At 40.0% G+C, this 14,285-nt stretch overlaps 2 protein-coding genes across 2 annotated transcripts; both read left to right on the forward strand.

Annotated features, from left to right (window-relative positions):
• The first annotated feature begins 4,932 nt into the window (after positions 1 to 4,932).
• Positions 4,933 to 6,411, forward strand: LOC103720403 (expansin-A2-like). The gene is made up of 3 exons (XM_008810087.6): positions 4,933 to 5,166; positions 5,272 to 5,584; positions 5,720 to 6,411. Exons 1-3 carry the CDS (start codon positions 5,007 to 5,009, stop codon positions 6,021 to 6,023), a joined length of 777 nt encoding a protein of 258 aa, XP_008808309.3. The 5' UTR covers positions 4,933 to 5,006; the 3' UTR covers positions 6,024 to 6,411.
• Positions 6,412 to 7,707: 1,296 nt separating this feature from the next.
• On the forward strand, positions 7,708 to 13,828 carry LOC103720404 (uncharacterized). Its single transcript, XM_008810088.4, has 7 exons — positions 7,708 to 8,086; positions 9,418 to 9,466; positions 9,539 to 9,641; positions 9,749 to 9,844; positions 9,994 to 10,068; positions 10,187 to 10,256; positions 13,497 to 13,828. Exons 1-7 carry the CDS (start codon positions 7,736 to 7,738, stop codon positions 13,563 to 13,565), a joined length of 813 nt encoding a protein of 270 aa, XP_008808310.1. The 5' UTR covers positions 7,708 to 7,735; the 3' UTR covers positions 13,566 to 13,828.
• The last annotated feature ends 457 nt before the right edge of the window (positions 13,829 to 14,285 follow it).

Consider the following 14,285-nt stretch of genomic DNA (forward strand, 5'->3'; position numbering starts at 1 on the left):
CTAGCCACTCATACGGCCTCCTTCACTGAACTTTGGGAAACTAACCTTGAAAATCCGCTGCTCATGCTCCTCAACAAACCTCCTCTCTTGAAATTTTTTTGATTTTTTTTTTGGATATGTCCGTCCTAGAACTATATAAATCATTCGCTTAAAAAAAAAAAAAAAAAAAGTTAGGCAGGGTTGAATCAAGCATAGAAATGGAGGAGAGAAAGAAAGGAAAAGCCACTTTTAAGACACAACCGCCTATTTAATGGGGGCACAGTACATAATTGTAGGATATCTCAAATTGCCAAATTGGGTGACATCCCAACGGCTATGCTCCCACCCCACCTAAAACGTTTCTTGCATGATTCCAAGCCAGGATCATTGCAACGGGCCCCCACCACATGGGTGCTTGGGCCCGCCACCGGCTTCCAAGGTTTGAATGCCATCGCAAGGTGAAGAGAGGAAGTAGAGCGCATGTGGCCTGTCCCTCTCGCACTTGCCGTCTCCTGTTGCTTAGCTTCCTCTCACGGAAAGCAACCTCCTCTCATCCATAGGCTTCGGTCCGCCGGACTAGGAGACAGCCCCTTGCTGGGCCATTTTCCTCGGCGCCTAACCGACAGCCCAACGGGACAAAGCTCACATGTCCTGCGGGCTGTTCTTAAGTTTGAGTTGGGTCTAAGATATTGATCTCTTGGGCATTGAGGATCGCTAGTCTTGATCTTGATATCCCACGTACGAAAAAAAGGTTGCAGCGTTATTGTACAATTTGGCTAAATGATAGCGCAGAAAAGATAAGGAAAAGTGAAAAGATGTGGGCCACTATATGAAGAATGTGGGAGGAAGAAAGGGAAAATTCGAGTCTAACTGAGAAAAGATCTTGATGGTCAAATTGGAACGCAATTCAACTTAAAAGCTTATGCTGGTAAATTTTGCATGTAATTATCTATATCACTACATCTTACTGATTATTTCATATGAGTCTTGTTAATATTACCACTTGTCCTATAAGCTTAACTTTATAGGATGATGTAGATTTATTTATATGTTTTATATTTTTTTACACTTTTCCTCACATATGGGCCGGACTTTTTTTTAATGGGTGAGCCTAACATGTGAAATTTTTAATAATGGGGCTAAAAAGTGCGGAGACATAAATCAAACTCAGAACCTCTGCTCTGATACTATGTTAAAATTACAACTGATTCTATAAGTTTAAATTTATAAAATGAGGTAGATTTAATTATATATTTTATATTTTCTTAAGTCAATCTCAATACATAATCCTTAACAAGAGCCACACTGTACTTCGACTAGCGTGTCTCCTTTCCAATCCAAGAGTTTCACTTTATCCTTATAAGAGTCTACTTTTTATCAGCACACCTTAGCTATCACAACTCAAGCTTTGTCAGCTCATATGCTATTATTATTCACAAAAACCACCAATTCAAGCAATGGTGCAGCTTCGCAATTTTGCCCAAGATTGTCCATCTTAGGCTCCGTAGCACTCGTTGGGAAGAAAAATTCTTGGCATGCAAGTTGGAACCTTATTCAACCTAAAAGTTTAAACCATTAAATTTTTGGTTTAATGATCTATATCAATCCATCTACCTTCTATCAATTATTTTATATAAGACTAAACCTCACATGTGATCCTCAACAAAATATCGCTACTCAGTTTGAATGTATGGCATATTTATCTTAAATGCTCCTAGCATATGTTGTCATCTTGTTTGGGGAAAATAAAGGGGACATGTATCATGAATTCCATTTGTCTAATATCAATAGATCTAGTTTTAATGAGAACTTTAGTGATCACGTTTCCCTTGCAGTCAATTTGGTAGGAACATATCTAAGTCAACAAGCACGACTAGATTTCTCTAAACCCTAGAAGCACATGCATGATCTGAAAAAGATCATTAGGTAATGTCAAACAAGATATTTCTACATTCTAAAGGAAAACTAGCAATTTCCTCCAAAAAAAAAATTAGTTCTTCAGTAATTCTGATCTTCATACTATTTATTGTGGCTTGCATCGGAGCAAATTTTAATATTAATACCAACCTATTAACCCTCTCTCTCTCTCTCTCTCTCTCTCTCTCTCTCTCTCTCTCTGCCTCTCCCCCCTCCCAAATGATCCAAAATCCAAATCACAAAGCATATCCTAAAGTTTTGTAGCTCACGTGGCATGGTTTGCAAGCCTACAAAAGAACGATAGGCAGGCCGCAAGGCCCGGGATTTCATGTACTCGTAACGTGGTGGGTCATGCTTGCATTGGCTTTTCACATGCATGTATGCAATATGCTATGCCAAAATATAGGAGAATAATTGAAACTAGAAATCGAACCTTCCTTGATAAGAATATCAATATAGTTACTCCTTAACCAATGATTTGTATACTTTAAATAACACATCTAATGATAACTCCCCAGACAATATTTGATATAATGTAGCAACCCCAACCTCAGTGCCCAATTAAGTATCCTAAAGTTACGTCTCATGATAATGGGAAGATTCGCTCGAGGAACACGTATGGCTAATTTTAGTACTTCAACCATAAGATTTCCAACATGGTGTGCTCAATATACTGATTGGCCGACAATGGAATTACCCTCATGCGTTTTGCACTTTGGTTCAAAAATGCTATGTTGACATATAGTACAACATTTTGGAAGTACTAAAATAAAGAACAAGCTCAAACGAATTTAAGTGTGAATTTTGATGGGAGCCTGCCAAATGGCAGCGACAGGGCGACACTCTTTTGAGGCATTAGCTATTGGGGCGGTGCTCAGAATAGTGTGGAAGAATATTTTCTACGCAAGATAGGTGTTAGGGGCTGGATGCATCATCCTTAAGGGAGACTCAGGTGTGATGATTGAGTGGATACTAAATGAGAAGAGGAGGAAATCAGAACATCCACTCCTAGGCACACATACAATGGTTGGTGAGGGAGTGTGATGCCTTTTAGGCCGTGCATGTTTACCAAAAGGTGAACGGAGCTGCTGACTAGGTCGCCTCCTATGCTACACATCATTTCGGTAAGTTTCTCTGGACTCAGAGTTCTACTGTTTCTTCTTCACTGAGCTGTCTTCTCTCTCTTGACACTGCTGATTAGGCTCACGCTAGATTAGTGTGAGCAGCCGATGTACCAAAAAAAGTATGAAATCCCAAGAGTGGAGATAGTTCCTGTCATAGAAAACTAAGAGGGGGAAGATAAGGTAATGCATCATAAACATAGGCATTTAATAGATAATCTCGGTTTAACTTTTAGGGAGGCTATTGATAACAAAAATAAACTGGCTAGTTGATGATCCAATGAGTGGTCAGCCAAGTTGAGCAGGAATTTCATATAGATTAGAAAGCGAAGCAGGTGGAGGCAATTAGAAAATTTTAGAAGAATATCCCTTGACTTTATTTTGGATGGCCCACTTACCTTGATCGCCAAAGTAACAAGCGGAGCGCAGAAGGTGTGAATAAAGTTACACGTCATGAAGCTACTTGTCACGGTTAACCGGCGCAGGAGCAACTGCCCTCTATTTATTGTGCCAACGTACCACGTCAGCTGCCAATTAAAAAAATAGTGCCTATGTGAACGAACCGTGCGTACCACCTATTATGATGACTCATGGGCTTCATTCATAGGCATACATAAATGAGCGATTGATAGCACATGCACGACTACATGGTACATACCTAATTAGTTAGCGTTATCTTTATGAATATTCTTCTATCCACGAAAACTCCTTATTTTTTTAATTTTTCCAACACGAGAAAAAAATATTAGAAACTATAAAACTATGGTGGCCTATCGGAAAAAGGACGAGATAAAAATATCACCAAAATTTAGTAGTAATTTAAAAAGATATGTGCATTACATATAAATTGAGGGCTATATTTTAGATTGATCGATACCTTTGTGCATAGATGAACATGCAACACTAGAGGCAATAACAGTAGCAATACATAATACAAATAATTCATGAGAGATTTGATAAACTTATAAATGAATGATTTGTCAAATCCTTATATCGTTCAAATGATGATTCGATCATTTAAGAGTAATCAAAAGGATCGTTGAAGCAACACAAAAAACATGGCTAACTAGAAAATGCTTCAACAATTCTAAGAACACAATTATTGCTTAAATTGATAGAATTATAGAATACACATCTTGCTTGAAGAAAGAGATAAGACCATAGATCGATGCTAATCATTAGATAAGACTCATTAATCTGCCCCATTCCTCGTTATCTAGCATTCTATGCAAAAAAAATTATTGCTCTTGTGCCATTATTTAGGATGTTTGAATAACATAGTTCGAACTGCATTTTGTGATCTTTCTTTTTCTTTTTTTTTTTGACAAGTCCACAATATTTACAAAATGATAGACTGTCCCAATATATATAGTAATTGTAATTTTATCTTTCCCACCTCAAATTAAATACGATCGTATGCTTCCTCAACGTAATACATCCGATGTGCAGGCCTCTACCAACTATTTGGTAAGCACATATTTCATTTAATTGTGCAGTTGCATAAAGTTCGCTTGATAGCTTATGTTATATTATTGTTTGCAACATGTGTATATATATATATATATATATATATATATCCAAGCCTCCCCTGTATCCATATATTTAGGGAGATTTGTGCATATTTATCAATATCACATTTTTTTTATGGCGGTGGAAAATTGGACCGAGACCCGGAGTGGAGATTCCTTGGAAGGAGGTGCATGTGCGTGAGGGGCCCCTACTGGGCTCAGCGGTTGGTACTTCGCCCGGAACATTTGCATGTGCGCTTGATTTCTATAATCGCTGCAATCCGTTCCAAGCCTTTGCCCGGGCCCAAGCGTGAGTGCGTGACACCAACCTACTTCGTCCCTTTATACGAAGAGCGAGAAGCAACCGACCCCACCCACCTCCTCTCCTCTATTTATAGGCCTGAACTCCCTCCCCTTCATCTTCACCAACCAGGCAGCAAACACCTCCCATTCCTCACCCATTCCTTGGTAGTCCTCTCAAATGGCGTCCCCAAGGTGCTTGCTCTCGAATTCCGTCCTCTCCTCCTCCTTCTTCTTCTTCTCTTCCTTGTGTTTCTTTGCATCGCAAGCCTCGGGGGACTCCGGATGGCAGAACGCACACGCCACGTTCTACGGCGGTGGCGATGCCTCCGGCACAATGGGTGAGTTGATCCGACGTTCTCTCGGATAACCAGACTTAATTGTCTCGCTGTTTTAGCTGCTCGCCAACTTCTCCTCATCGGTACGGTTTGGTGTTGTGGCTGCAGGGGGGGCTTGTGGATATGGCAACCTCTACAGCCAGGGCTACGGGACCAACACCGCCGCCCTCAGCACCGCGCTCTTCAACGACGGGCTCAGCTGCGGCGTGTGCTACGAGATGCGGTGCGCCGACGACCCCAAGTGGTGTCGCCCGGGCTCCATCATCGTCACCGCCACCAACTTCTGTCCCCCGAACTACGCCCTCTCCAACGACAACGGCGGCTGGTGCAACCCTCCCCTCCAGCATTTTGACCTCGCCGAGCCTGCCTTCCTCCAAATTGCCCAGTACCGGGCCGGCATCGTCCCCATCTCCTTCCGCAGGTGAGCATTAAATACGGAACCGATCTCTTAATCAAGTGGTAACTCGGAAGTGTTTGTAGGACTTTATAAGTGATCGACTTTATGAACAACTACTATATATATATATATATATATATATATATATATATACCGTAGGGTCCCCTGCGCGAAGAAGGGAGGGATCAGGTTCACCATCAATGGCCACTCCTACTTCAACTTGGTTCTCATCAGCAATGTCGCCGGGGCCGGTGACGTGCATGCGGTGTCGATCAAGGGGTCGAAGACCGGGTGGCAGGCCATGTCGCGAAACTGGGGCCAGAATTGGCAGAGCAACGCCTACCTCGACGGCCAGAGCCTCTCCTTCCAGGTCACCACCAGCGACGGGAGGACCGTCACCAGCTCCGACGTCGTGCCGGCCGGGTGGCAGTTCGGCCAGACCTTTGAGGGAGGCCAATTCTAGGCCTCGCATTGTTAAGGGTCTCAAGAGTTTGGGTTTAGGGAGGGAGGGAGGGAGGGAGGCCTCTCTCTCTTTGAGAGAGAGGTTTGGGCCTGGTTGAATGCTGAGGTGGCTTTATTAGCACCCGCTGAGAAGGCCTAAATAGTAAACGTATTAGAGATAGACGTTTGTCATTGTTTCTTGTTGCCAATTTAGATTGAATGCCTTGTGGCGATTAAGAAATCAAGGCCTTGGGGGTATAGAATAGGAATCCTCAACGTAGAATATGATTGTGTGGAGGATGTTATATCAATTGCAGGCAAGCATGATGCTTGCCTTGTCTATTTCAAGCATCATATTTGTAACCGATAATTATTCTCTAATAAGAATAAGCAATTTGTTTATTGCAGCAGTAGATTGTTTAGTTGTTATTATATTATTTCTTTTTTCTAAGGATCTTCTGACAAGGCCCAGAAGCCGTGCTTCAGGAATAACATGTCGGCCTTAACCGACCCGTTTGCACAACAGGTTTGTTCAAATTTGGTTTTCTGGTCGGGCGCTAGTTGGACCTGAATTTTATTATGAGATATGTGGGATGATACACAGCGCGTCGATGCCCATGCTCAATTGATGATAACATATTTGTGCATGCCATACATCTCAGTGTGTCATGGATGGTTGGCATCCCAAGACTAATCAACCCCCACAAGACGATCTAGGCAAGATTTATGAAATCCAAAAGAGTATAAATTTCAGATTCGTGTTGGTTCCAAATCTGGAAGATCTGAGTTGGATATGAATCTAGAAGCCTTTTGCCATCCTAGCAAAGTGCAAGCATAAGGTTCATGGAGACAAGCAGGTCACTTTTAAATTATCTATATATATCCAAACATGACTGGCCACGAATGGCTTGGTGATTAGGTTTTTTCAACTTTGAAGGAATGAGTCTTTTTGTTTTTTTGTTTTTTGGGAGAAATAAGTCATCCTACCAGCAACATGGGCATGTTTGGACTCAAATTGACAACTTTCGTTAAGAGCTTATGAGATACCCACAATTATAGATTTTGATTGAAGGTGTCATCCGACCAGTAACATGGGCATGTTCGAATTCAAATTGACTACTTTGGTTAAGAGCTCATGAGATACCCACAACATAGATTTTGATTGAAGGCGGCTTTTCATTCCATTATGCTCCTAATTGACTTAAGATAAAAGCAACTTAATATAGAGAAATCTAGAAGGTAACTTGTGAAAAAATTGAGAGAAATCTCATTTGAAGAGTTCTAATTTATGCTTGCTTTTCAAATCATGCCAAATAAATATGATCAAATAAATGGTTCATCTACACAAAGGACGTATTTTATCCTCAAATAGACGAAATCTTTTATATTTTGGGGTTTTTTTTAGGAGATGGAGACATTTTCGAGTTCATTGATACTTATTTAAGATCATATAGTTTTGCCTTATGAAATTTATGGTATTTCTTTTCTTGAGAAAAAACATTTCAATTTTGGATAATAAAGACTAACTTGCTATATAATGGGACGTTAACTCTCCGTCGAATCCCCCATCCTCCCAAATTATCCAAGCAAAAAAACAATAGGCTACACCTATTGGACGCTAGCGATGGCTCCTGATATGAGTGATCATAATCCAACTGTGATCAGCGACGTTAAGCCGTCAAAACTGCGCCGGATTCACTCGACTACTGCGCTTCTAATTTAACGTCCTCGAAAATGATGGGCTCTGCTTCTCTGTACCTATCGACGAAGGTCGCTCGAGTCCTCGGAGCCGTCCCGGGCCGAAGCCTTCGAAGCCTCCCGAAACCCCGCGGTCTGGAGAGCTATCGATCCCTCAGAAACCTAAGGACGCCTCCGATCGCCGCCGGGATGGAAGACGAGGCCGGTCGAAAGCCGGCTCCTCCGGCCTTGGCCGCCTTCGCCGGAGTGACTAGGTCTAGGGTTTCGACCTCCGCGGGTGGAGGGCCGGGAGCGGGTGATTGGTTCGAGCTTTCTCCGTCGAGTGTCCTCAAGCTCCAGAAAGGGGACATCACCAAGTGGTTCGTGGACGGATCGACTGACGCGATCGTGAGCTCGCGAATCCCTTCTCTTTTCGTTTTGTAGTCGCTGAAATTGGAATTTTTGGTAAATTTCTCGTATCGAGTAGGAAATTGTTCTTGATCTAGTAATGACTATCCGAGCTCTCTAAACTTTCGCTAAATCCCTTCCATTTCTTTTCTAAAATCAAGAATCAGCTGTTTGAATTATTAAAGCGCCCGATTTGTCTTGCTGAACGTGGTTCAAGCTGGTTGATTGATGGTTAGGTTTTTTTCCCTCTGTCCACTTTAAGGTAGGCAGCGGATCAGTGTGTCGAGGCATCTAACTGGAGATTTATGTTTTTTTTTTTTTTTTTTAATAATTTGGTCCTTTCAGTTTTTCAGTGAAATTAGAAGTGGATTAGAAGCTGGTGGTGGCAAAAGAATGCGTGCTATTCACTTTGAGTCATCATATTAAGATCTGACAATGAAGAAACAGAATAATTGATAGTCACATTTGCCTCATAGGATTGATTCTTAACGTACATTATGTCCCAAACCTAAAAGATTGTAGGCCAAAACTGGAATAGTGCTCTTAATACCACATGCATTGATGTTGACTTAGTCCAAACCTACAAGATTATAGGCCAACAATGGTGCTGCTAAGTCAGTTGAATGATGACGCATTGATGAATTCTGGCCGAGACATGCATGTTATTTAGTAGAGTTGATTGATGAGTCGAGGAGACAATCTAGGTCGCTCTTAAAGCTAATCAACCTAATGAATATACAGCTGGGATTACATTTGTAAGTAGTTGCCAGTCATAAAATCTTATCTGACGACTTAACATTCTGCGATCTATATAGCATCCCAGTTTGGATATAACTGTGCATGTTCCTCGAAGCTAGGTATCGTATTTGAACTCCTTTAGGTATATCCAAGCTGGCTAAAATTTGTAAAGGCAGATGGTTTGCACAGAATTCATATATTGTCATGGAAATTATTGCGGTCTACTGAGAACTAGCGATAGAGGTCGATATATGCTGCTATTAGTCAGATGGATAAGTTAAAACATTCAGAAGAAGTTTGAGTCCATTGAAGTAAGTTGGTTCCAGCTATCTAAATTTCGCCTCAGAAAGATGAAGTAAGATGCAGAGGCACATAATAGATTTACCTGGTTCCCTTGCCCGACATAAAATGTCAAAATCCACCTTACTTTAACAATGCTTGAATTGATAAATGTTGGCTGTTAAAGAATTTCTGTTCACTTGGTTAGTGGGGGAAACTAGATTAACAGTTACTTAATTAATTTCTCATTTATTGCCTCCCCTGTCTTCTGAGCATGTTGCAATGACTAGGTGGTAATGGACTTTCTTTTGCAGGTAAATGCAGCTAATGAACGAATGCTTGGAGGTGGTGGTGTTGATGGAGGTAACAGATCAGAATGTTTTCTTAATAAGATTATTAAGTTAATTTTTCTGAGCTACCAATCCCCTGTCTCAGCCATACATAGAGCTGCTGGTCCAGAACTTCGAGAGGCATGTTCAAAAGTTCCAGAGGTCCGACCTGGAGTTCGCTGCCCCACTGGAGAAGCTAGGATTACTCCGTAAGCATCTCTAATAAGACTTTAACTATTTTATTGGGGCATTCTAATCCTTTTAAGGTACTCGTTGCAAAGTACACCGCGTATACTAAGTCATTAGAATTGTGCAGAGCTTTTCAGTTGCCTGTGTCTCATGTAATACACACTGTTGGCCCCATTTATGATGTTGATAAGCAGCCTGATGTTTCCTTGGGGAATGCATATAGGTAAACCCCCTGAAACCCAAGCCCCCTTCCTCTCTTTTCACCTTTTCGTAGGTGCAAACACAAGATGGTATGTGGTATGTTTAACATATTTGCAAACAGTACATTATAGTACAGTTCTAAGAATTTTGGCTCTTTTTTTCTGATTACAGAAACAGCTTGAGGCTTGCTAAAGAGAACAATATTCAGTATATTGCTTTTCCAGCCATATCATGCGGTGTTTATGGGTACACAATGACTAAGCTTCATATACGGCTTTGGAGATTGTGTTTGATCATGTCCAAGATCATATTTTCATTTCTTCAAACTTTGTGGCTTCAGTTTCTCTAACATGCCTTTTCACAGATATCCTTACAAGGAAGCTTCCAGAATAGCTATATCTAAAGCAAAAGAGTTTTCAGATGACTTTAAGGAGGTAACATATGTTTGTAACCTTTTTTTGAGTATAGGACCACAGTTGTTTGTATTTTAAAAAAAAATTGATATTTTTTTCCATCTCTGATAGTCATTTTGACATCCGTATGTCCAAAGTTCATCAATTAACATTTTCACCACATGATCAGAAAGAGTATAATCTTCCAGTCAATGACCTGGGGTCTGATATTTATATGCTCGTACTTAATAGAAGTGGGTACATCTCATAATGCATTTGTGGGATTGATACAATCCGTAAGTGTGGTCTACAAAGTCAACTAAAGAGAAATAGACGGCAAGCCTCAGCAAGAAAACTTTCGTAGATTTCATTGGATAATGGCATTTGGGGCCCTATGTATGCATCCTTTTATTTTGTTTCATAACAATAATAACAATATCTTCCTGTTCAGATTTATTGAATAATTACTAGCGTGAACTGATATCATATGCAACAGTTGTAGATTAAGGGTTAATTTGGTTGCAACATTTAGGTTAGTAGAAAGACAATTTTGGTGAGTTCTTAAGTTGGATATTAGCTAGCAGATCTGGTCCAAGAGTTTCTCAAGAACATTTTACATGTCCCAACTCAAAGCAACAACCCCCACCCCCACCCCCACCCCCCCTAACAACAAAAACACCAACACCATGGCAATAGCCATGACTATTATAATCCCACAGCAATTACCAAGCTACCACCATGAGGGACCCCTCTTTTTCCATCTATTTGAGTTTGCACATGCTTGCATCATAAGCTCCACCCTTGTACCACTGCCATATGAGCCTCAATCAGCTTTCATCCTTGACATAATGGGCACCTCTATTGCAACATCTATATGTTCCGTTGGCCTCTTATCCTAAGAGGCTAGCCAAAATGTATTATTTGGATTCGTTAACCCTGTATAAGTAACCAAGATCTTCCAAATGCACAACTGATATGGGACTAAACATACACCAGCACGGGCTCTCACATACTTTCCCTATTTAAGCCTTGGTTTTTTCGCTAGACTAAAGATCTAAATTCAATCACAAACACCACAATTAGCCTAGATCATCCCCACAAGGGCCCGTGCTATAGTTTCTCCTAATCCATATGAGCCATGGGCCAGGTCTGCTTTGATACTATTTGTAATGACCCAGAAGCTCACCCAAAAAAACTAATCGAAAGGTATTATTTAGATTCCTTGGTTCCAAGATCTCATAAACGCCCAAGCGATGTAGGACTAAACACACACCAACATGGGTTCTCCCAATTACAAGAGCTATTCTCACCAAAGTAACCTCGTGGCATTTGTATAGGTGATAGTTCTCTTGTATAAACCTTAATTCTGATGGCTGCTATTAAGTAAAAACTAAAGTATGTATCGAAGCTAGAACAAAAGATTCATGAAAAATCTCCTTTTCCACATTAGTTATTTTTCTGAATATGCATTTATGTGCAACTAAACATATTCAAAGAATCTGAAATATGGGAATTTTCCAGTAACAATTTTCACAATCGATATTTGATCAAGCCATTTTATTCCAAATATCATCTATTTATGAGATTATTTTTTATGCTGGCAGTATTTTTTTTTTTATTTTGCACTTCTGTGGGGGTGGAGGGAGTTAAATATGTAGACAGCTGAATTATTGTTGAGTGCTCTATAGATTCCATGTTTTCTAGGTTGCTTAGGTGTTCTTTTTTTTTTCTTTTGCTCCATCCCATATAATAGTATAAAATATTACACTTTTATGATAACAGATCAAAAGGTCGAAGATGAGACTAATTTCAATAGGTTTGTCCATAACTTTGAGATCTAATCATATGATTCACCATTGCACACCTTATGGTTGACCAGATATGCTGCAATAGCTAGAATACAACTGCAAATGTTGGAAATCTTAAGATCTTCTTTTTCCAAAAAAAAAAGACTATTAGCTGTCTCAAACATGCATAAAAGCCCCTGCTAACATGATTGGATAGCCTCTATATATAGGATATTCAGGAATGAAGGACAAAGTTATCAAGAATTAATTGGATTTGATCGATCGTGAATAGCATAAGCGAAGCAAATTGGATGCTTTAATTTGGGTCGAAGAATCTGAAACGAGAAGAGTAAAACATTGGTAAAAATGAATGAGGATTTGAGAAGTTGCAAATGTAGAGAGAACAGTCAGGAGATTTCTCTTGTGCTTAATGGCTCCAGAGGTGGTGAAAAAGGTTCATGTCACTTAAAGAGTAGATTGAGTTCCAACTCTCTTGTCTTTATTCCAAACTCGACCATGAGAAACCTGGAGAGGATTTAGAGCAGAAAGGGTTATGTTTCCTCTATGGCCTTCTTGCTATTGTTCAAGGAGCAGAGCAAATAAAATCTCAAAAGACCCCTCATAGTTCTTAATGATCTAGATGATGACCTTTCTCATTCTGGCCTTGTGATGGTTAGAATTAGATGTCCCTTTACTAGTATCTCCACTTTTCCTACGTGGATTAAGCAGAAAAGAAATCTTATTCAGGTTTATGCACTAGAATATCACCAAAGCTCAAGTTCTTAAACCTTAACATGTACTTATTGAAGAGATTCTGAAATTTACGAAAAAAGTTTTTAAATTTCCCAAGGACAGAAGGCTGATTTATGGTCAGCAATCTCAAACTAAGGTATAACAATAGGAAGTGACCTACAAGAAGGAAGTACAGTTAGTCGGGGAACTTGAACTATGATTTTTATCAGCAATAAATAATTGGTATTGATTACCAGCTTTCTATTGATTTTTTCTAGTGCTGATAAATTTCATGCTTGCTAGCTGCTCATGAATTAAGCTAGAATGGAAGATGAACTCACTGGTACTTGTGCAAGTGATCTAGCATACAATTCTTTCGGACCAATGAGGAACTGATACCTTCATTTTTCCAACATCAAGCATTTTAGATGGCATTCTTGTTGCCTGATATGACCTGAAATGATTTCAAAGTTCACGGATTGTGAAAAGGTTGAGCTAAATCTTTCTGCCGGTTGTAAAACTCTGTCATCCTTTTCTGTTTGTAATACCCTTCTCCTGACCGAGTTTTTTTTTTATCCTCCATTCCTGACCTCCTTTTGATGGAAAAGGGCCGATTGTTATTGTTGATCTTAATAAATTGACAGTCATGACAAATAAGGTGCATTGATATGATCCTGCTTGCTAGTCCTACCTCCTGACAATTAATTCTATACACCAATGCAGTTGGTTGAATGTGAACATAACTTACATCATTTTGCTGCAGGTATGTTTTGTTTTATTTTCAGATGATCTTTACAGGGTTTGGCTTGAGAGTGCTCTGGAGCTACTTTAGGAGTTTTGGTGCAACGGCCACTTCTCCATGACGTTTCTCCCACCTGTAAACCTTCAAGGTTTAAGATCTAAAGCAGCAGTAAATTGAGGTTAAGCCATGAGTACCAATATGATCTGTTTATCTGTCTTCTTCCTCTCTTTTTTTTTTTCTTTCCAAAAAACTGTTGTCTTTCTATTTGACTATATAGTACACCAAGTCCTGTACAAATTGAAATAAAAGCCGCCGGGCATGGACAAGAATTTGGAAGATAATTTTGTTTTATATATATTTGCTGGGAGCATGACACCAGCTGCTCGAGTCTTGGATTACTGGGCAAAAGATTCCAATAGTTGTGTGCGGAAAGGCTGGAGTCGTGGAAGCATTTTATCAGTAACCTAGTAACCAGGGTATTTTGTGGTCTAGTACTTCAATAGACCTTCAAAAATGCCACAATAAGTTTGGGGTTGGACGTTTTCCAAACATGACCATATGTTGAACTGAAGAACGTACGAGACAGCAGGAAGCAGTCTAGTCACTGGAAAGAAATACAAAATACAGTCTCTCATGGGATTTAGAAATACAGTTCCATTAGAGACGAAGAGTGGATTAGCATCCATGTACAACCTTCCACACTGGATTGTACTCCATGCTCAATAGAGATAAAATTAAAATCTTATAAGGCCCATGGCTGTAATAAGATCTACGACATCACTGCATGCAAGCAAGAAACGAAAGCCAAAC

Source organism: Phoenix dactylifera, chromosome 17, assembly GCF_051530095.1.
Source record: "Phoenix dactylifera cultivar Ajwa chromosome 17, Ajwa_hap1_PhDact_Kaust_v1.1, whole genome shotgun sequence".
Lineage (NCBI taxonomy): Eukaryota > Viridiplantae > Streptophyta > Magnoliopsida > Arecales > Arecaceae > Phoenix > Phoenix dactylifera.

Bases quoted from the DNA above. Each gene is read 5' to 3' on its own strand.
- LOC103720403 (XM_008810087.6), top strand. From the start codon at position 5,007: ATGGCGTCCCCAAGGTGCTTGCTCTCGAATTCCGTCCTCTCCTCCTCC. The intron at 5,167-5,271 runs GTGAGTTGATCC...TTGTGGCTGCAG, and splicing joins CGATGCCTCCGGCACAATGG to GGGGGGCTTGTGGATATGGC. The intron at 5,585-5,719 runs GTGAGCATTAAA...TATATACCGTAG, and splicing joins GTCCCCATCTCCTTCCGCAG to GGTCCCCTGCGCGAAGAAGG.
- LOC103720404 (XM_008810088.4), top strand. From the start codon at position 7,736: ATGATGGGCTCTGCTTCTCTGTACCTATCGACGAAGGTCGCTCGAGTC. The intron at 8,087-9,417 runs GTGAGCTCGCGA...TTTCTTTTGCAG, and splicing joins ACGGATCGACTGACGCGATC to GTAAATGCAGCTAATGAACG. The intron at 9,845-9,993 runs GTAAACCCCCTG...TTCTGATTACAG, and splicing joins TCCTTGGGGAATGCATATAG to AAACAGCTTGAGGCTTGCTA.